This window comes from Rattus rattus, chromosome 1 (genome assembly GCF_011064425.1).
Source record: "Rattus rattus isolate New Zealand chromosome 1, Rrattus_CSIRO_v1, whole genome shotgun sequence".
NCBI lineage: Eukaryota > Metazoa > Chordata > Mammalia > Rodentia > Muridae > Rattus > Rattus rattus.
This window is the reverse complement of record NC_046154.1, coordinates 217,301,382-217,323,135: the sequence shown is the minus strand read 5'-3', so window position 1 is coordinate 217,323,135 and position 21,754 is coordinate 217,301,382. Positions and strand designations below refer to the sequence as shown.

At 39.2% G+C, this 21,754-nt stretch overlaps 1 protein-coding gene across 2 annotated transcripts in view; it reads left to right on the top strand.

Moving 5' to 3' along the window:
* Window positions 1–221: 221 nt before the first annotated feature.
* Window positions 222–21,754, top strand: part of Angpt1 (angiopoietin 1) — a 239,180-nt gene continuing 217,647 nt past the window's right edge. The window contains exon 1 of one of the 2 annotated variants that reach the window (XM_032914910.1): window positions 222–942. In XM_032914910.1, the coding sequence (XP_032770801.1) occupies window positions 646–942 (297 nt within the window). In that variant the 5' untranslated portion in view covers window positions 222–645. The remainder of the gene's footprint in view (window positions 943–21,754) is intronic. The other variant, XM_032914899.1, reaches the window with a different exon arrangement.

The window sequence follows — 21,754 nt, the reverse complement described above, 5'->3', positions numbered from 1 at the left end:
AAGCACACCCAGACGTATTAAGGTGGACTGCTCTGTTTATTGATTTTCCGTGCATCTGCTAAGGGCTCAAGGCAATTGTCTGCGGAAGGGGGCGGGAGGCCCATACATGATCGAGGTCATGCGCATCTAGCCAATTTGTAAGCCGATCCGCCGCCCAAAGCCATCAGCAATCCTTAGCATAGGGGCACACTCATGCATTCCTGTCAAGTCATCTTGTGAAGGCTGCCTGCTTCCAGCTTGGCTTGGATGTGCAACCTTAATAAAACTCACTGAGGTCTGGGAGAAAATAGCAGATCTGCTGCAGATAGGGTAGAGGAAAGGGACTAGAATATGTACTCGCAGCTGACTCGGGCAGGCTCCACGCTGAACGGTTACACAGAGAGGAAACAATAAATCTAAGCTACTATTGCAATAAATATCTCAAGTTTTAACGAAGGAAACTATCATTACAGTAATTTTTTTTAAGTAACGCGTTTTAGAACAAAGCTAACAAATGGCTAGTTTTCTGTGGATCTTCTTCAAATGCTTTCTTTAACGGGGAGAGCGTCAAACAAGCAGTTTTACCTGAAATAAAGAACTAGTTTAAAGGTCAGAAGAGAGGAGCAAGCTTTGCAGGAGGCACGGAAGGCGAGTGCTGGCACTACAATGACAGTTTTCCTTTCCTTTGCATTCTTCGCTGCCATTCTGACTCACATAGGGTGCAGCAACCAGCGCCGGAGTCCAGAAAACGGAGGGAGAAGATATAACCGGATTCAACATGGGCAATGTGCCTACACTTTCATTCTTCCAGAACACGACGGGAACTGCCGTGAGAGTGCGACAGAGCAGTATAACACCAACGCTCTGCAAAGGGATGCTCCACACGTGGAGACGGATTTCTCTTCCCAGAAACTTCAGCATCTGGAGCATGTGATGGAAAATTATACTCAGTGGCTGCAAAAAGTAAGTGATCGCTTTCGGTTTCTAATTGCCCTGAGCCTTCCCGGCCCCCCCCTCTGCAGCGAGCTCAGAGTTCCGTAGGGGGCATTTGTGTTTACCTTTTGCTCCGGGGGGCAGTGTTTGCAAAAGAAAAGGGCTCTCTTCTCTGAGCTCAACTTCCTGGGTAAGCCAGGGGTCCTGGGCTTGTGGGAACCTCTGATCCTGTGGCTTCCTAAATGTGCTTCTAAAACTGGCAAATTTTATGCCAACCCTGCTTTTTCCCCCCCCTAAAGTTTATTTTGAGCATTCTGACAGTCAAAGTCCAATTTTGAAAAAGAAAGCTCGCACTTCTTGGGCAACTTGGTGTAAAAAAAAAAATCATAATGGTGATATATACAGAAGTTTAAATGGAATGTACAGCAAGGAGTTTTGTGAGTTCCCATGGGAAATCTTCATAAAATGCTTACCCCCAACTTTTAATAATATTATTAAATGAGAATAAGTATGAAGTACTCATATTGCATTTGTTTAGAAAAAATGTATTTGTAAGTTAAAGGGACTTAACTTCACAAGTGATATATGAAGACTGACATCTGAAATCAAGAAAATAGCTTCTGATGGGAAAATTGTAGGGAAGGGCTTTTGCCCACATTAAGGATACAAACTGAGTCCATAAAGTCTCCTGTGTGCACCTGCAGATTGGGCTGAACACGAGAAGGCTGTGGTAATTCTTGACAAGCATTGCTTCCCCGGGTTAGGAACAGAGATTGTGCCATCTGGGAGCCCCAGTCTCCCGAGGAACGTTAATGCGGAGTGCGTACTTGATCCCAATTTATAGAAGTCACACTGATCAGTGCGTGGGTATTTTTCGTAAGCCACAGAACATTCTGTAGCTGCTGTTGTTAAGTCTGCCTTTTCCATGGTGAGTACATGTTTCAGCTCATTCTCTAATCACTGTTTAGCTGTGTAACAGGTAAGTACATGTTTCTAGAGCCATGACGACCTCTCCTACAGGACCTGAGCCTCAGCGTGGGCAGAAGGATGGAACTAGGCTGCTGGTACCACAGCAAGCCCTCTAAAAGGATAAGAGATGGGGAAAGGCAAACTTCTGTTCTGTGTGGTCCCAGTTACTTAGGTCTGCCCCTGCTGCTGAATCATGCCTGCTGGTAGCTCTTCTCCCTTTGTCCACTAGGGACTGAACTAGGATCGCAGTTATTTCTTTCAGGGTGTGAACAGGAACTTGGTACTTCTGGAGTTCCGAGACTTGGAACTGCAGCTTCCTGCTACACACCACAGGTGAAAAGTTAAGACTGTGGCACGAAACATAGGCAGACGGTCTTTGACGATCATAGACACATTTTCCATCACTCTGCATAGAATTAGTTTATAATAGACCATCTGGTGTTTCTATGGCAGCATTTCCTGCTACAGTGAATAAACGACTTTGGTGTAATAGTTTGTTAATATCCCATCCACAGTGTTTTCAATGAGAACTGAATCACGATCAATCTGGGTTCTTTGAGTCAGACACCAGTGGGAAATATAGTTCTTAATCATGAATGAGCTATTCTAGCAAAAATGTAATGTATTGTTTGCTTTAAACATACAACCAAAATGGTGATTCGCATAGCGACGCATATTTTCTGTTGTTGCTCTGCAATTATTCAGCAGTGACAGGGCAAGGGCACAGCTCTGCTGGGGTGGTGTCATGCACACATTCGATATGTTAATTGGTTTTGTGAAATAAATTTGATTCTCATTGGCTTCGTTCTTAGCTAGAGGTTATGGCACAGTTTTCAGATTATGGCCAAGCATTAAGTATTAAAATGTTCCTTGGTTATATCAATCCTCACAAGAATGAATCAAGCTGAATACACGTTGAAATGGCCCAGTTGGTATGAGTCAGAGAAGTTGGCTTCCCTATTGTCTGCTTGAATTTGCATATCTTTTGTCATTGTTAATGTGATTGGTTGGAGGATCAAGTAACCAAATAAATGCATTCATCAAAGGACCTGCTAGAGACTCTCATAAATTTCTCTTAATTAGTGTTTTCTTCAACTCAGACTCCAAACTTCATGTAATCTGTTTGTTTTGAACTCACATGCACATTTTTTACTGTAATTACTCCACACAACTTACACATTTCTATTTTTATCCTAAGTAGTTGCTATAAGTTAAGAAGTAATGTTGTGCCGAAACTAATGCAAACAGTGTATGTACATCAAATTAGTTCAGCCATTTACTAAAAAAATATTAATCAAAGTATGATGATAGCTGTCAGGGAAGCTCCTGATGCAGAAAAAATGTTACCAAAACAATATGAATCCAGACGGTTTCTGTGATAATCTGCTCATATCCTTAAACACTGGTAAAGTGGATTTTTAAAAATATCCGTTGTAAGATATTGGCCATCACACAAGTCACTTTATAAGACTCTCAACTTTCACTCCTCAGCTTGCGTAGTTTTACAACTGACAGGCAAGTTATGCAAGGGAACTGTAATGGCATGGCTGTCTTGACATGATGGGCTTAATTCAACGAGGTCCAATTCTATGACTATTCCTTTGTTAATGTGATATAGGATGATAGCACTTGGCAGAAAGAAGAGAGCTGTGTAATTATATATTTAACATCACAGTAGATGTTTGCATTTGAGGCTCCTATATTATTTGTGGCTCCTATATTTATAAAGTTCTTTTTGGAAATATGTCCAGTGGTACCAGATGAATGAGAGTGACCACATCTTGGGTAACTAAGAGGGAATAGAAATGAGTGTTAGACTTTTGCTGTTTTCTATTCTCAGGTGGGTTTAAAAAAATGCCCCTAACCCTCCTGTCGAGTTTAAAGGATGGGAATCACTCTTCTTCTACTACAAGGATTTCAGAGATCAAGCTTGGGTCTTCAGGCTTGGCTGCAAGGACCTTCTGAGCCATCTCATTGGCCGCTCTTGAAATTTTTTGTTGTTGTTGTTGTTGTTGTTTGCTGCTGCTGCTGCTTATTGGTCGGTTTTTATATTTGGTTGATTTTTTTTTTAAGACAGGGTCTTATTCTGTACTCCAAGGCAGCACTTGGAACTCACTATGTAGTGTAGTACAGGGTAGCCTCAAACCTGTGGCTGACTAACCCTCTTGCCTCAGTTACCTAAATGCTAGGGTTATAGAAGGTTCGGTTATCACTATTATTATTATTTTTTTAAATGTGTATAGGTTGCGTGCATGTGAGTGTAGGTGTGTGTGGACATGTGTGATTGTTACTATTATTATTTTAAATGTGTATAGGTTGCGTGCATGTGAGTGTAGGTGTGTGTGGACATGTGTGATTGTTATTATTATTTTTTAAATGTGTATAGGTTGCGTGCATGTGAGTGTAGGTGTGTGTGGACATGTGTGGAGTTCAGACAACAACTGGGAGTCCCATCTCAGGATCTCCGTTTACCACTTTTAAGGAAGGTTCTCTTGTTGGTCTGGAGCTTACCAATTTGGCTAACTGGCTGGCCATCTTTTCCTCCACAGTACCTGGACAGTTGTAGCTATTACAGACTCACCAAAGCTTATGGCCAGGATTACTTCTTTTGGTAGAACGCAGAGTTTAGGGCCAAGGCACATCCTTTTTCTGGAGACCGCAGGCCACCCTCGTCTCTTATATTCCACAATTTACACGGACCCTCCTCTTCATAGTGCTGTAATTACTGGTTTAGGTACTTTAAAATGATTAAAAATGTGTTACTTTCTTTCTTAAAATCTTTCCATAGCTCCCCATTATGCAGGAATGAAATCTCAACTGCTTACACAAATCCCCTCCACATCCTCCCTAGAGCAGCTCTCTGGCCTCATCATTGTTACCTTCAAAGGACATTCCAGACACTGAAATGGCTGGATCTTTCTTGTGATTTCTCCAAGATACAAGCTTCTTCCTGCCCTAGGCACTTACAAGCTATTTACTCAGTGTGGAAAATTGGTCCTCAGCAATTAGCCTGGATGCATCTGTCTATCTCTCTTAGGTCTCCCCTCCCTCAGAAGTTCTCTCTCAGCCACCTTCTCCTCCTCAGCCTATTGAGTGATTTGTTAATGTGTTACACTGCCCCATTGTTATAATTCTTTAAAGTAAAATATAATTACATCATTTCTACCTTTGATTTTTCTCTCCAATCCTTTCTGTATATACCCTTGAATAACTTTTAAATTCATGACCTCTCTGTTTTTAATTGTTTGATTCCTAAATGTATAAAGACATATTCATTCTGCTTATAATTTTACTAGTATGCATATGATTTTGATATTAGATAATCATTTGGAGGCCCTTCCCTGAGGATGGCTATTTCTCCCATTTTCAGCATTCCTTAGTTGCCTATAACTGGCTCTCTACTTTTGGAGCCCCAGGATATATCTTCTTTCCATTGTTTGTATGATTCTTGATATCATCTTTGTTCAGGTGTTCTGGTATGGTATAAGCACCAGTTAAAAGGAGACTTTCATAAGTGTAGCATCTCTGACATTTCTAAGAGACACATTCTCACATCAAATTTCCTGGTCCTCCTTCTTATATTCTTTCCATGTCCTCCCTCCCACTAGTCCAGGAATTATGCTGCAGATATATTTGGGTGATGAGCATTGCACGATCACTTTTCTCTGCGTTAGGATCAGTTGTAGTTTTTTTGTAATGGTCTCCATTTGTTACAAAGAGATATTTCTTTGATGAGGGATAAGACCTATGCTTATCTGTGGGATGAATTTTTGGAATATAGTTAGATATTGTGCTTCTTTAGGAAAGTGGTGGGTGTGGATTTTCTCCCAAGTTCTGACTTCCTCAGCCTAGGATAATTTCCCATGCCTGGCTAGCTTTGCAGTACCTGGCATGATTTTTCTCTTGTTGAACTGGTCTTAAGTCTAGTTAGAGAACTGGTGGTTACTGCCAAGGGTTTGGTACCACTGTTACCCTCTTAGGGTTATTGTGCTGTGCTAGTTTTTGTGGTTCATAGATGCCGTAGCTGGGAGAACTATTGGTTGCTTCCATCCCTGGGAAAATTGGGTGGCAACTTCCGGAACCGTGAACGCTGGCCTTTAGGGAGGAGGACTTCAGGATATATCCAGCTCCTATCCATGAGCCCTGTGTCTAAAGTACATGAGACTTGCAATAAAAGGGACTTCACCTCCAATCTCAGGGAGGGAACCAAAACCACATTATTTTTATGCCATGTATTGCTATGTGGCATAATATCAACTAATGTTTCTCAGATTATCTATTCTGTCTTAGCCATCTGTGGTCATGTAAACTTCTTTATAACACAGGTTTTGTCTCTTTTTAATTCAATAGACCTAAATGAGAGCATGGCACACAATAGGGCCTCAATAAGGCATGGCTTCATTATCACAGTCATGATGTAAGATGAACTAAAAACATTAATTGCTGGTTAATTTTTATTGACTGCATTATTTATTCCTTTGGTTGTGTAATGACTGTTGGACAAAATTTCCTAAGACAGTGAGTAGAAGATGCAGTTTCGTAACCACAAATTCCACCAATCTCAGATCAAAAATACTTTACAAACATGGATCTGGACTGAAACACACATGGACATTTTTTATTCTTTTCTGGAGAGTGTGGTAAAACAATAATTTACACAGCATTTAGGTTTTGTTAAGTATTATAAGAATTCCAGACTTTTTTAAAGTATGTAATGTATATAAGAAATATGAAAACATTCTGGTATTTTTTATAAGAGACTTAAGCATCTGTAAATTGTTTCCTCTAATAGGAGATCTTGGAGTCAACCCCTCTTATGGATACCAATGAAAGAAAATACTTTTTCAGCTAGTAATGAAAGGAGTAATTATGTGGAGCTATTCAAAGTATAAATAACATTTATGACAATAATGCTTAACTGTATTCCACATATTATCCTTTAAATATGCAACATGAGTATCTTTTAAATCATTTACATCAAAAGTCATCAAACCATTGCCCTTGGCCCAAATCTTGTCACCATGTTTATAGATAAAGTTTGATTGTAACAGAACCACAACCACCCTCATTCCTATATGCATTGTTCAAGGTTGTTTTTTATCCTACAAAGGCAGAATGGAGAAATTATATTTGATACTAAATGGCCAATAGAGCATAAATATTTATTTTAGTATCTGGCCCTTTAAAAAAATTCTTATCCCTGCTTTATATCATCAGATGAAATAGCACTGGTATTGGGACTATCGAAAGGTAAACTGTGAAGTTGGTTGTGTGGGAAAAACATTGACCTCCAGGAGGCAAAGTGAGGACTTTGCCAGTTGGCAGAAAGCCTTACTAAGCCAGTTCTTGGCTTGGTGTTTGGCATGATATGAGGTGACATTTTAGAGTACAAATAAAGGAATTTTGTGTCTTTTCTTTCCCCTACCCATTACCATGTGACAAGAGAAACAGTCTTGAAGCTGATACATGTGGAAGAGAAAAAGCACCTGGAAAACAATTCTGATATTCCACTTCTGGGGTCTCCTGTTTCCTGAGCCTGTTCCATCCTGTTGGCTGAGGCATTAGCACAGATGTTGACAAGACATCGGAACCATTTTGTGGTCTCAGACATGAACTTCAGTTAGCCTCTCCACTTGCATCCAGTGCATATGGAAAACGACCTCCCTCCCATTCATTTCAGGTCAAACATTAGAAAGTGAACCGACTTGCACAGTTGACAGAAGGGAGGCACAGGGAGTGGGAATCTCTGATGCCAAAGGCAGGGTATTAGCAACCCTGCTAGAACAGGCTGAGTAGGAAGTTTGCTATTCCCAGTGCTTTTGCCTGGTATAGATGCATGAATGGCCTTTTCCTGGGCCTCATTTTTTTCCTTCTCTCTTTTCTTTTTCTTTTTCTCTTTCTATTTCTTTTTTCTTTTTTTAAATACCACAAGCTATGCTGTACCGTTTGCGCAGATGCACAACACTAATTACATTCTGAGTCACCCACGACTTTTGTTCCAATACAAGATTATCCTTTGCAGCAAAGTTGGGAAATTCCAAACCCCCTTTGGTTTTGGCCCCACGGTCTGAGGGAAGAAGGGCCTCTCAGTGTTTAAATCTTTTTACAATGTGTACAAAAGATGTGCCCCTCTGTTATCAAAGAGTTTCTAAAGAGCAAAGCTCCCTCTGGATTATGTTCCCCGTATTTGGAGGCTATGTTTATGTAGGTTCTGAATGCTTTCCTTTAATTCTCACATGGAAATATTAGATGGGAAATGTAGTTAGGCTTGGTCAGTCTTAATTCCCAGCCCATGATCAGAATCTTTTCCTCGAAACAGACAAATGAACAATTTCTGAAATACAGGCGCTGCATGGAGTCAGACGAATGCCATCGTTCCATTGGTAATGTGTTTAGGTCTCTTTTCTTTTGCATTTACTAGAAAAATATGGTGTAAGATAAATCCTGTTTGACTTTAGAATATACTAACTCTATGTTTCCAATGAAATTGTATTTCTCATTTGCTTTCAACTGTCGAGGGAACACAAAAGTTAGCACAGATGTCAGTGTGTTCATAGTACATGAGCAGCTGGAAGATTCTAATGTGAATATCTTAATTATTCATAACATGTTCATAGCACCACATTCATGAACATCAAACCTACATATTTCTATGGGATGGCTGAGACTGTCTGGAGGATGAGTTGTTGGGGCAGGTATATGCTTTGTAGGTAATCTTAGGTTTTATTTGTGAATGTCTTTTTTTTTTTTATTAACTTGAATATTTCTTATATACATTTTGAAAGTGTTATTCCCTTTCCGGTTTCGGCAAACATCCCCCTCCCCCTCCCCTTCCTTATGGGTGTTCCCCTCCCCACCCTCCCCCCATTGCCGCCCTCCCCCCAACAGTCTAGTTCACTGGGGGTTCAGTCTTAGTAGGACCCAGGGCTTCCTCTTCCACTGGTGCTCTTACTAGGATAGTCATTGCTACCTATGAGGTCAGAGTCCAGGGTCAGTCCATGTATAGTCTTTAGGTAGTGGCTTAGTCCCTGGAAGCTCTGGTTGCTTGGCCTTGTTGTACATATGGGGTCTCGAGCCCCTTCAAGCTCTTCCAGTTCTTTCTCTGATTCCTTCAACGGGGGTCCTATTCTCAGTTCAGTGGTTTGCTGCTGACATTCGCCTCTGTATTTGCTGTATTCTGGCTGTGTCTCTCAGGAGCGATCTACACTTCTGCACTTCTTTGCTTCATCCATCTTATCTAATTGGGTGGCTGTATATATAGGGGCCACATGTGGGGCAGGCTCTGAATGGGTGTCCCTAATGAAGTAAACTATAATCTTAGTCCTTAAAATTACTGTAGATGAAACCAGCAAATATTTTTAAATCCTTAAATTATATTTTTTCTAACGTATTAAGACTCCCAGAGTACCATAAGACATGTCCACACTTTGGCCGCTATTAACTTGCAGATAGCTAGTTTGAAGCTCAGTGAGTATTGATTTCTGCTTAAGAAATGCTCTAGCTATCAGGCCTTGCATCTGGGTTGTCTCCTCGCAAAAATATCAGGTATAGAATTTGTGTCTTACTACCAATATCTCTAGTCTCATGTTTTCTCCTCTCCTTTGACTTTTAAATAGTAAGAATGGAAGTATCAGATGGAAGCCATTTATTAGTGACCGAGCAGTAGTTCAATAATAAGCTACTATAATAAGCTGAATATTTAATAATCAAAAATAACAATGATAGAAGTTTACTATTTGTGGATGTGTGGCTATGTATGTGATGGGTGCACATGTATGTGTATACATGCAATGGGCAGAGGATGACCTCAGTGTTCATTCAACAGACACTGTTCACCTTTATTCTGTCTTTCTGTCTGTCTATCTATCTATCTATCTATCTATCTATCTATCTATCTATCTATTTGTCTATCTATCTTCTATCCATCCATCCATCCATCCATCCATCCATCCATCCATCCATCCATCCATCATCTGTCCTCTATCTATCACCTATCTGTCATCTATCTGTCTATCTATCTGTCTATCTATCTGTCTATCTATCTATCTATCTATCTATCTATCTATCTATCTATCATCTGTCTGTCTGTCTGTGTGTCTGTCTATCCACTTGTTCATTTGGAGATAGGTTCTCTCTTTGACATGGAGTTCATGAAGTGTTATAGGCTCGCTGGTCAGTGAGCCCTACCCCCTGCCTGTCCCATCTCCTCCCCTAGGCTCTAACTACACCACACACCACCATCCTTGGCTTTTCTTCATCATTAATGTCTAGCTTACATTTTTTCTTTTTTTTTCTTTCCTTGAAAATAGACTTTTCCTCCACAATATATCCTAATTAGAGCTTCCCCTCCTCTAACTCCCCCAGCTCCCTCAAGATCCTGCTTATCTCTACTTTTGAATAAATGAACTGATGCATTTGAAGTAATTGGCAATAACAGAACTTGATTTTCAAATAAAGAGCGTGAGAGACATCTCCTGTGTTGTGTGGAAGCAGGTGGTAGGTCTAAGAGGAGATGTAGGATGAGGCCTGCCCAGGACTCTACCCTACACCCTTTCCAGCAACAACCTCAGGGTTGCCCATAGTTTCCAAGAAATGTATTTCAAACACCCTCAGTCAGGCTTCTGGGCGATTAAATACGAGGCAGGTATATCCGCGATGGAATGCTGATAGACAAAAAGAAACTCAACTGTTCTTAGACTGAATACTTGTTGTTAAGCTAGTATGAAATCTGTCAGATACAAAGCACTTTAAGGTTATTAAATGTTGCAATCACCGAAACAGACAAACATACTGTTCTAGACTCTTAAAATGTCTAGGTCCACTCTACTTAGGATGACTCAAATGTGTTAAAATAGTAGTTAACTCGTGGTCAGTCAGTGGCAAGGTGTGTCACTTATTTTGCATATCTGTTGACACATCATTAATGTTTGTCTGTACTTGGGATTCCGTGATTGGTCGATGATTTTCTAGTATTGGAATCTTCCATATCCACTTCACATAGAATTCTACTGAGGGTCAGAGAAAGTCAATCTTATGTAGGCATTTTGATATTTTCCAATCTTCATGCTGGATTGTTTGATTATAAGAGACATTTGTTTTTCTACTTTTATTTATTAGTTATTTTTATTAGTTTATTTATTAGTTATTTTATTAGTTTATTAGGGTGGATTCTTATTTGATTTTATTTTTATTGGTTATTTTATTCATTTACAGTTCAAATGTTATTCCCCTTCCCAATTTCTCCTCCACAAACTCCTTATCTCCTCCCCTTCCCCCTGCCTCTATGACAGTGCTCCCCCACCTGCCCACCTACTCCTGCCTCAGCGCTCTAGCATTCCCCTACCCTGGGTCATTGAGTCTTCACATGACCAAAGGGCTCCCCTTTCAATTATATCAGATAAGGCAATCCTCTGGTACATATGAGGCTGGAGCTATCCCCCTCTTTTATCTTCTGGTGGGTGGTTTAGTCCCTGGGAGCTTTGGTGGGGGTCTGGTTGGTTGATACTGTTGTTTTGCCTATGGGTTGTAAACCCCCAGCTCCTTCAATCCTTACCTTAATTTCTCCATTAGGGTCCTCGTGTTCAATCTGACCGTCGGCTGCATGCATCTGCATGTATTGGTCAGGCCGTGGCGGACCTTCTAACGGGACAGCTATACCAAGAAACTATGTTGTGTCCATTTTGTTACACCTAATGGCTCTGAATGAGGACAATTTCCTGAACATATCAATTCGTGATGTCATCTCTGGGGACTTTTTCTGTTTTCTTCAGTAAAAGACTGAATGGGATTGGCCATTCAGGATGGGAGGATTGAGGCTGATACTTAGAGGGAGAGAATGTCCTAATGTCACTTTTCACTTAAGTTGACTAGTAGCTTTGTTATTATTCTAAAAGGGAACTACCTCCCCTCCTCCCTCTGTCAAACCTTCTCTCTCCAACCCTTCTCTCTTCTCTCTCAAGTCTATGGAGTGACAGGTGACTCACTTTTCCAACCTGCACTTCCCTAACTCTGCAGCTGGGAGAACTCAGCAGAACCAAAGCCCAGAAAGTAGAGGCAGAGGGCGAACCTCAGAGCAGGAAGGACAGAAAGTTTCTCCCTGTTCATCTCTCCTGTCCACCTGTTTTCTCTGCTCCTGCTTTTGATGAAGTGCTGAGAGAGAGCCTCCACTCGCTAGCCATGGAGAGGGATGCTGGGATGATGACATGTTGGTCAGATGAGCAGAGAAGCCAGCAACAATTCCTTCCCGGAGGTCGAGGATGGGGGAGGGGCCAGGTCAGGATTTTCTAGATGGCAATAGAGCTTGAAAGTAAGGAAGTAGCAGGAATAGCAGGAGCTCAGCCTTAAGGAAAAGCAAGCAGCCTGTCAGCCAGTCATCTAACCAAATACACTGTCCTTCTAAGGCGGTCTTCAAGGTACAGGGAAGCAGAAATGTATCCACTACGGTCTGTTTTGAAGTACAAACCCTCCTAAGTGGACAGACATGAAAGCAAATAGTTGTTCACTGCTCCTTTGTCAAGTTAAAAGATGGTACAACCCACTGGTAAAACTTGTGTGCCAGAACCAGGCCATGGAAATTTAGAATTCTGACAGTGGTACTTACTTGCTTTGTGGCCTTAGGGAAGCTCTTTCACTTTTCTGTTTCTCTATTTCATTATGGATAAAATTGAAGAAATAACTATCTAAACCATAGAGTTTATTTAGATGTAAGTATAATTCACATTGACTATTTTGTGTTAGTTTTTACACAGTAATTATTACTCAATTATTAGATATTACCAGGGATGGTTTTAGATAACACTTTTAACCATTATTAGAAGCCCTGGAAAAACTTTACATGCTTATTGAATATTTTTGAAAAATTAATGTAAGGCAGTATTTACTTGACTGACTTGTCCCACGAGGAAACTGAGGCGTAGAGAAAGGAGGCCATTTTCACAGGGTTACACAGTGGCACACTTCAGGACCAGCGGGCAGTCACAGGGAGCCCAGCTCTGTGAACTCTGCCCTTAACTCATACAGAATGAGTTGCAGGATTTTAACCACTATGTCTCCTCTTGTTAATCCTAAATTACAAGTCTGCCTTTAGAAGTTTCTGCAGTTGTCTTTGTGGACAAAGCCTTAATTCTTTCATACCAAATGACTTGCCCCTTCCTCGTGTTCTGTCGTAGCCATTTGTCCTCACTGAGGCTCTAAAGCCCGTGGTTAAATTGGCTGTGGCAACAGGTTGTGTTGCCCAGTGCAACACAATAGCCAGGCTCTGTCCCTCCTGCAGGTCTGGTGACAGACCACACAGACCCCTGTCTGGCGGCCCTCCTGTCTCGCTCAACAGACAAACCATCTTCTTGAAGTCACAGTGCTTAATTGAGTCTGACGGTTTATCTAAAAACTTTGAAATGCCTAAGAAAGGCTTACAATTACTTTACACGAGAGTGGAGGGGGTTGCCCGTTTTAAATAGCTTCCATTCAATTCATGACCTCCCTCTTGAATTTATCAGTAGGCAGTCTTGCTTGGAAAAGCAAAAGCACATTCTGGAGCTTAAAATATTATTTGCACGTACTTTTCTTCTGTAGGTCACACAGAGAGTTGTAAAAATGAGAAGCAAAGCCTTGTTTTTTTAGGCCAGGACCTCTTATCTCATTTCCTATTTTATTTATCATTGTTGCTATTAATTAAAATAGTTCTGGTATTTGGTCCGAGGCCAAGGACATGGCTACTTGGAGGCACTTGAGGCAGATATCTCCCTGTCTGTTCTCATCTTCTAGTCTCGGAGGCTGGCCATTCAGTTGCCTGTGATTCAAGAGTTGCATTCCCATGGATGAAGGAGAACATCTATGGGACTCTAGACCACCCTAAATCCACAATTTACATTTTCCTTCATGGACTCCCACTGAAGTGTTAGAATGAAACAGATTGGCAACATATCTGAATGTAGCTTTCTACCAATTTCTGTGTGTAAATAGCACTTAAGAAACCAAACACGTCATTCTATGATTTCTTGCTGGGCTCTCCATTTACTGCTAGCACGTCTCAGTGCATGGCATTTTCACATTGCAGGTACCCAGTGTATACTGCTAAACTGTGCACATCTATGAATGTGTATTGCAGCATCTATGGTATTTGGGGGTAAGTCTACAAGGTAAAGTGTTCCAGGATGTAATGATGCTGCCGAATGGTAAGGATCTTTTCTTAGTTGGTAGAAAACTATTTAACCAGTGAGTACAATGTTCTCAGTTTTGTGGGTTCATTTCTTCATATACCCACCCCGCCTCCCATTTCTTTCACATTTCTATCAATTTCTTCCTGTCCCACTATAGGTGACGAAATGGCATATGCACATTAACAGAAGCTGGGAAACACATTCTCATGCTTGATTGCACAATTCATACATTACCAGACACACAACTATAATGCCATTTATCTCATCCTTATAATATAGTTAGAACTGTTGCCAATAATTTTCTTTCATTTCCTGTGTTTGATTAATTGACTTGTCTGCACTGAGGAGAAAAGACTATTGGATGATTGATCACCAGTGGAAATATGAAACTGAATGGCCTAGAAAAAGGATTTAAAAACAAACTGAGTGTTCATAGGCCTACCTTGGTAAGCAGTGTCATCTTCCAAATACGTAAGCATATGTGGTCTTACAGGTAATAGATATCATTAAACCAGGTTTGAGCACAAGAAAACTAGAGGCTACTGCATTTTAAAAAAATCTTAAAAGGTTGCACATTTCCTTTGAGAAAAATGTAGAATTTAAACTCATTTCATGGATGGGTTACATCTGACACTCTTCTATATCTTTGCCTCTTCAACTATTTCTTTCACAAATTAAAATAGCTCAGTGTTGAGCTAGGGGCAGGATCAAGGGTTCTGAACATGAGTGATATTTTCCTAGACACTTTGGAGAATCTATTGTTGATAAACAGCCTTTTGTGGTGATAAGGATAATTTATCTTACATGCCTGTAAACTTCTATGGAAAGTTATTGTTCTAGAACTGCTCTCTATTACCTTCTTGTTTCTGTATTTCTTTTTAATTTCACAACCATGTCAGAGAAAAATAATTCATTGCTATTTTTACTTTTTACAAGCAAATTACTTAGACACAGTGCTTCAAGCTAGGGTTATTTTGATATGGATATCCAAATAAAGATAGTGTTTTAAGTCATTTTAACTACACATTTTTCTTAGAAAATTTACAATGTAGTACCAGATTATATTTCTTTTATTTAAGCACCAAGTAGGAGCAAAATATAGTCACTAGACGGGAGTCTTTAATTTTACAACATTAATTAATTAGTATCCTGCTTAAAGATTTTGGGGACAACTATTTATTACCCTTTTTTGTAATTGTTTACATCTGTCTGAGGAATTGTACATATGTGAGCAAACATGTCTGCAAAGTCTTGAGGAAGGTTTGGATTCCCTGGAGCCGAAATGACAAATGATTGTGAACTGAAGTAGGTAGATTCTGGGAACTGAACTCTGGTCTTCTGTGAGAGTGGTGCCAGTTCCTAACCACCAGGTCATCTCTTTAACCACCCCACTATTACCTTTGAATTTTTTCACTCTGGATGTGCTCAGAATGTTTATGCTTTTTCATGTATAAACCTTATGTTTGCTCTCAATTTCAAACTCAGAAGAAAAACCATTGACAGACTTCTGGAAAGGGAAGCTGCCCATGTCTCTTACTGACAGCAAAGACTAATTAATTTAGGAGACCTTGATTCAAATCAATGATTAGAGCTGACAGTAGGTAGTAGGAGAAAGCCCACATTCAGTCTCCAAGAAGGAAAGCTCCTAGCTGAGAACAGACCATCTGCAGAGCAGAAGGGTCCTCTGGAGAATTTTTATTTCATCATCTTTATGTCTCATGTAAGACACATGCTTATGTATCTTGAGCTCATAAGTCAGACTTGGACAACTTGTAGGATAAAGGTCACTATGTAAATGAATTATTTTGAACATTAGTTCTCTTGGTTAGTTTCATATTTTGTAATGAATCCCATTTTATCTAATTTTGAAAACCATACCAAAAAGATCTCACAGACAACTTAAAATACTCAAATAAACCCTAAAAGTCTATTTAAAAGTTCTTATGTCTAAAATAATTAACCAAACACCCTCTCCTGTTACATACAAAGTATCTTTCCCCTGTGAAAAATGAAGCAAGTGTATGTTCAGGGTGTTTCAGACTGGACATTTGAGAGTTGATGGCAAGAAGGTGACCTTTCTGTCAAGGACATCTACAGTCACATTTGTCTCTCATGTAACGGTCTTGAGGGTAGATATAGTTGAAATGTTATATAAAAGTTTTACTATTTGAAACCTCAAGTTTTCTTTCATATTTAAGTACAACCACAAGAAAATTTTATTTCCTTTTGAGTCTATAATGTATAAAGAGGGGAAGTAAAATATGTGTGATAGAATTAGATGATGCGTGTGGTGAATATTTTCCAAGGCCCATTTGAGAGGGACCCCCATACTTGTGTGCCAAACTCACCTGGAATCAGGCTGAGTCATAAAATCCTCTCAGTTTTTCCTCTTCATTACAACATTCATACTGAGGACACTAAGCTACCAGGCTAAAACCTACCGCATGCTCATCAAGAGGTCATCATGCTGTAAAGAGGTCAAGGGATAGAATTAAACTGTAGGTGATTGATGCATCGTCTCCCTGTTGTAATCCTCCCAAGGATTCAATCTATACCCATTGAGTTACTTCTAGCTTTAGCATTAAACTCTGCATGTTGTAGAATGGAGATAACCCATCCTCAAAGTAGTTTGTCTGAAACTGACTCACACGGTGAGAGTTTTCTGAGTACTAGGAAGTAAATCTTACATATCACTCAATTATGGAGAAGATGTATTGGTTCAGTAGCAGTCAAGACTTACTTAGATTCGTTTAGGGTTTACCAAGGTGCTTGTCATGTTGGTAGCTATTGAACAACAGTGAACTAGACATTAACTCTGTCTGCTGGCCACTAACATTATATATACATATATATATACATACACACACACACACACACACACACACACATATATATATATATATATGTTATTTTATATATATATATATATAATGTTTTCAGTGATGGCCCTTAGTGCCTTGTGCTATCCTTACAACTTAAAGTTTCATATAAGCTTGGTCAGATTTTAAAAATATAAAATTGGAAGGCAGAATATGTTTTACTTGCTTAGTGATATTATTGATAATAAGGATATTTTTAATCTTCAAAAGAGTATTTTTGAAAATCTTTATACTATCAAACCTTTACCCCAGAGTTCCAGAACAGGGCTGTATCGAACATATGTAGGCTGTATAAGTCTTCACATTTATTTTACTTACAACTTTTCTGATACGTTAAAAGTAAAAATCATAGTGAAATTTAACTTTAGAGAGTGTAGGCATGAAGGTGTTTTATAACCCTGTACTCCTTAACCTGTCGTGTCTGCCCTCTAAATTTAAATCCAGATGTTTCTGAAAGTTGTTACAGAGCATGGCTGACTGGTAGTCTCCCCATCCCCCAGTGTAAAATTTGTTAGAGGCATCTGTTCAATTCCCAGTGGTTTGGAATTTATGTAGTAAAATTTATACCAGATTCTTCCCTTCTCAGCTGATGAACCTGGGACCTGGACTCAGACGGTACAGGTACAGAAACATTCTTTGAATGTATGAGGTACTTTGTCTGAAAGTTAGTAGAAAAGTAGCATAACAGTAAATATTTTTTTAAAAAACTAAACATTTATATACTCTTTTGACTCAACAATCTACTGTTTAGGAGTCATTTCCAAGGAAAAGGACTCAACAGAGAAAAACATCAGTGCACACGAGCATTCCAGTGATCACAGGGGAAATACTGGGACTGATGGGTCATGTTAGTACCTACTCAGTGCTTACAGGGATTCCCGATGTGCATCGTCACTACACTAATAAACAAACAAGCAAACAAACAAAATCTTGGAAACATAAGCAACATTAATTACACTGAAGATGAAGATAAAGTTCCCACAAGAGGCAAAAGGCAAGAGCAGGGGGTTCTGCAGCCCCAACATTTTTTACTTAAAGGCCATAATATCAGTGGTTTCATGAAAATAGCTGTTAAAAAGGAAATGCCCATGAGATGTGGAATGAGCAAGTAGGTGACTCGTCTCTGTAAATTAGAGCAATAATACAATTAATTGACACTATTTTCAGTTTCTAGTATGTATCAAGTTCTAAGATAGATAATTAAAATATATTTCACTTGTTTAAGAACCTTTATTTTCATTTTTTAAATACTAGATATTTTCATGGCTTTTGACGTTTGTATGCTTCAGGGTGGGGTAGAATGTGAGTATGAATTTATAAAGCTTGTAACAAAAAAGTTGGCACAGAATCAACTTCACTTCTATCAGTGTCAAGGAACAACATTAAATTAAAAGTTAAAGTAATTTAGAAGTGCATATATTTAGACGGAGATCAACTAAAAGCAAGCTGGAATAAAAGAAGCTATGATCAGAGGGACTTGATCATGTTTAATTTTTCCTTATTTTTCATCAGGACTATACTTGGGGGAAGAAACTATAAAGGAACTTTTAGATATCATAGCAGATTCTCTAGTGAAGAAAATCTAGGAGAAATATTTTAGAGTATGGGATTTACCTCTACTTTTTTCTCTAATCTCACTTTTCACGGGTTTGTCCTTTTTTTTTGTTGTTTATTTTGAGCCATATCTAAATCCTAGCAGTTATGATTCAATATCACTGTGCATTCCCCTTTTTTTAATGTTGTGATTGGGCATGCAATCCCACACGTTGTAATCATGCATATTTTCAATCAGCACAAAGGCTCGCAATAGTTACCAAGTAGATGATGCCTCATAAAGCATATGTGACTTGATCCCACACAAAGAGATTTGATGGCTAATATTAGTCATCAATATGCCCCAGCAATCCTTCAAGGTTCTGAAAAAATGTGCAAGTTAAAAAAATCCAGTTCTGTGAAAACATAGAAATTCCATGTTTTCTGGACAACAATAATGGTCTTATAACATGGACCATGTGGATATTTAAGCAAACACATAATTATCTGTAGAAATAAAATACAGGCACATGTTCTTAAAAACACACAGCCCACTAACAGTATTACCTTTTTATATCATGAAGCTCATTGATATAAAAGATAGAACCCTTAGAGAACTGCAGACCTTAAATAAGTTAAGGACCAGTGTTTCACCAGGATGATGGTGCCATTAACCTTCATGATGGAAAGTGAGGAGAACAAAAATAGAGATCTTTATTTAGTCATGCCTGATGGCCAGTGCAGCTAAAACACAAACCAGAATATTTGCCATGGTGCCTGATTTGGTTATAGGGGGAAGGTGTTATGTATGTTTTTATAGTTTTGCTTTTAGCATATGATAGGTTATTGATATACTCTGGAGAGGAGTAGATTTCAAATTTTTTAATTTATGAAATTTGATATAGTTTTTAGTAGATCGTGGAACAAAACTCTTTACACATAAGTGTAGACTACAAGTAGTGAGTTTTTCCTAGAGAGCACTGCCATTAAAGAACAATCAGGTTTACGATGGGTATGGAGAAGCTTGCCAAACATGACCTCAGGGCAGGCAACTGTTGTTCAAATCAACAAAAACTGAGTCCTGTTGGATAGGTCCATTTATCAATGTTATGAGAACATCACAGAATGTCGCTTCCTTCTGTGGACACTTGTTTTTCATGCCCATAACCAGAGAATAGCTATGTCAAGAGCATCAGAAACCTTGTTTGTAACATTTTACAAAATACCTGACAAGATCTCCTCCAAAATATCCAGCCCATCAGAAAAGGATGGAGAGCCTGAGGAGACACTCTGAGTCATGTGGCATCATTGATGAGGAGGTGGACCAAAATAGGACATTGGTAAAATTTTAAGCAATTCTGAAAAGTGTAGACTTTAGACAATGAAATATAGAAATGAGCAAATAAACAAATGGAACAAGTCTCAGACAAAGGCTTTCTTCAACAAGTTTCACAGGAAAGCATGTTTTTATCTGACACATTTCTTAAGAACACATATCCATCTGTTAATTCTGTGTAACATAAATAATTCTTCTTGCAATGAGACTTTGAGAACTGCTTCACTGGGCCATACAAAGTCCATAGAATGAATCATTGGGAACATGAAATAATTCCAAAAAATAGATTCTCCTCTCTCCCATCCAAAGTACCCATTGTAATCTCAGGTAAAATGCTTTGCTTACATGCTATTAAAGCTCTGGGCATGTCCTCATTTGTGTAGTGTCATGACTGTTATATGAAAGAAAGTTTATACATTTGAAAAGCAAGGAACTTTGGGGGCATATAAAAATGAATTTGCAGGCCACTGAGGATGTTTTAGGTGTAACGTGATATATTTTATTAGCCTTCTGAAATAATACAAGTAAAAACATTAGTAAATTTGTTAATAGCACACACTTAATCTATCATGTACTCTTTAAAAATGTCCTTTTTCCAAAGCATTGGAAGGATCAGGCTAATAAATTAAGAGAGAATGGTTATGATAAGGGTAATTTCTTTTTAAAGTATATCAATTTTCTTTGCATCATCAAAATGAATGCATCTAGTGCCAGAACAAAAAAATCAGAACTGTAGCAACATTTTATTGAAATATTTACTGTAAAACAAAACATCCTCCAAACATTTTTTATTATGTTACATCAGATCTGTAAAGTATTTTGTTTTGTGACTGTGGATATGGTTTCGACGCCTCTTTTCTATAAAGACTCTAATGAACATCATACAGACCATGAACAGATCAACTGCAGAATAGTTTCTGTTCACTTTAGCCTGTAGAGAGTGGTTAAGAGCAGCATTCAAGCACAATCTGCATCCCGTTATCCTCATGTTAGCCTCACAGAAAGGTATTGTTAAGAAGTGGTATGGCATTGTTCTCCACACTGCCTCATGTCAAATCGTATTGCTCGGTAACTCATGACAAACCTGTTGTGTGTTAGCTAGAGGCTCATGAAGTAAAATTTGAAATGCCAGCAATCTGGCTTAGCTTTTACAAAAAAAATAGCATAAATGCTGAAAGTGCATAAATCAAGAATGGAAAACAATCTAGGGTTTGGCCAATTTGAGGCTACATTGTGAGCCTGTTACAGCCTTTCCTGGTCTTCAGAAAGGATGTAATTATTGGTATTGTTCTCCAGCAGTGTCAGAATGCTTTTGCTTTTACTTATCCTTTACAAAGACAGGTTGGATTTTTGTGGTTGCAGTTGCTGTTTAGTAAAGTCTCTGTAAGTCACATAGCTATAATGCCTTGGTTAATAAAATGCTTTCCGAGGTTTCATCAACCACGTGTCTCCAAGCATGTGTTAAGAAGCCGGAGACAGAAAGACTATACATGGACTGACCCTGGACTCTGACCTCATAGGTAGCAATGAATATCCTAGTAAGAGCACTAGTGGAAGGGGAAGCCCTGGGTCCTGCTAAGACTGAACCCCCAGTGAACTAGACTGTTGGGGAGAGGGCAACAATGGGGGAGGGTTGGGAGGAACACCCATAAGGAAGGGGAGGGGAGGGGATGTTTGCCCGGAAACCGGAAAGGAATAACACTCGAAATGTATATAAGAAATACTCAAGTTAATAATAATAAAAAAAAAAAAAGAAGCCGGAGACAGACTGAGCAATGTAAGGATCCTGCTGTCCTCAGAGGAGGTTTGTAGTCCAGCAGAGAGCAACTGTTTGCCAAGTCACTCCAGGAGTCAGTACAGACCAGCACAACAAAATGATAAATAGGACGCTGAAAATATAAACCAAGGCTCTGACTCAGTGTATGTGAGAAATGCTCAGTTACAGCGATGAGCTCCCAATTTTCAAG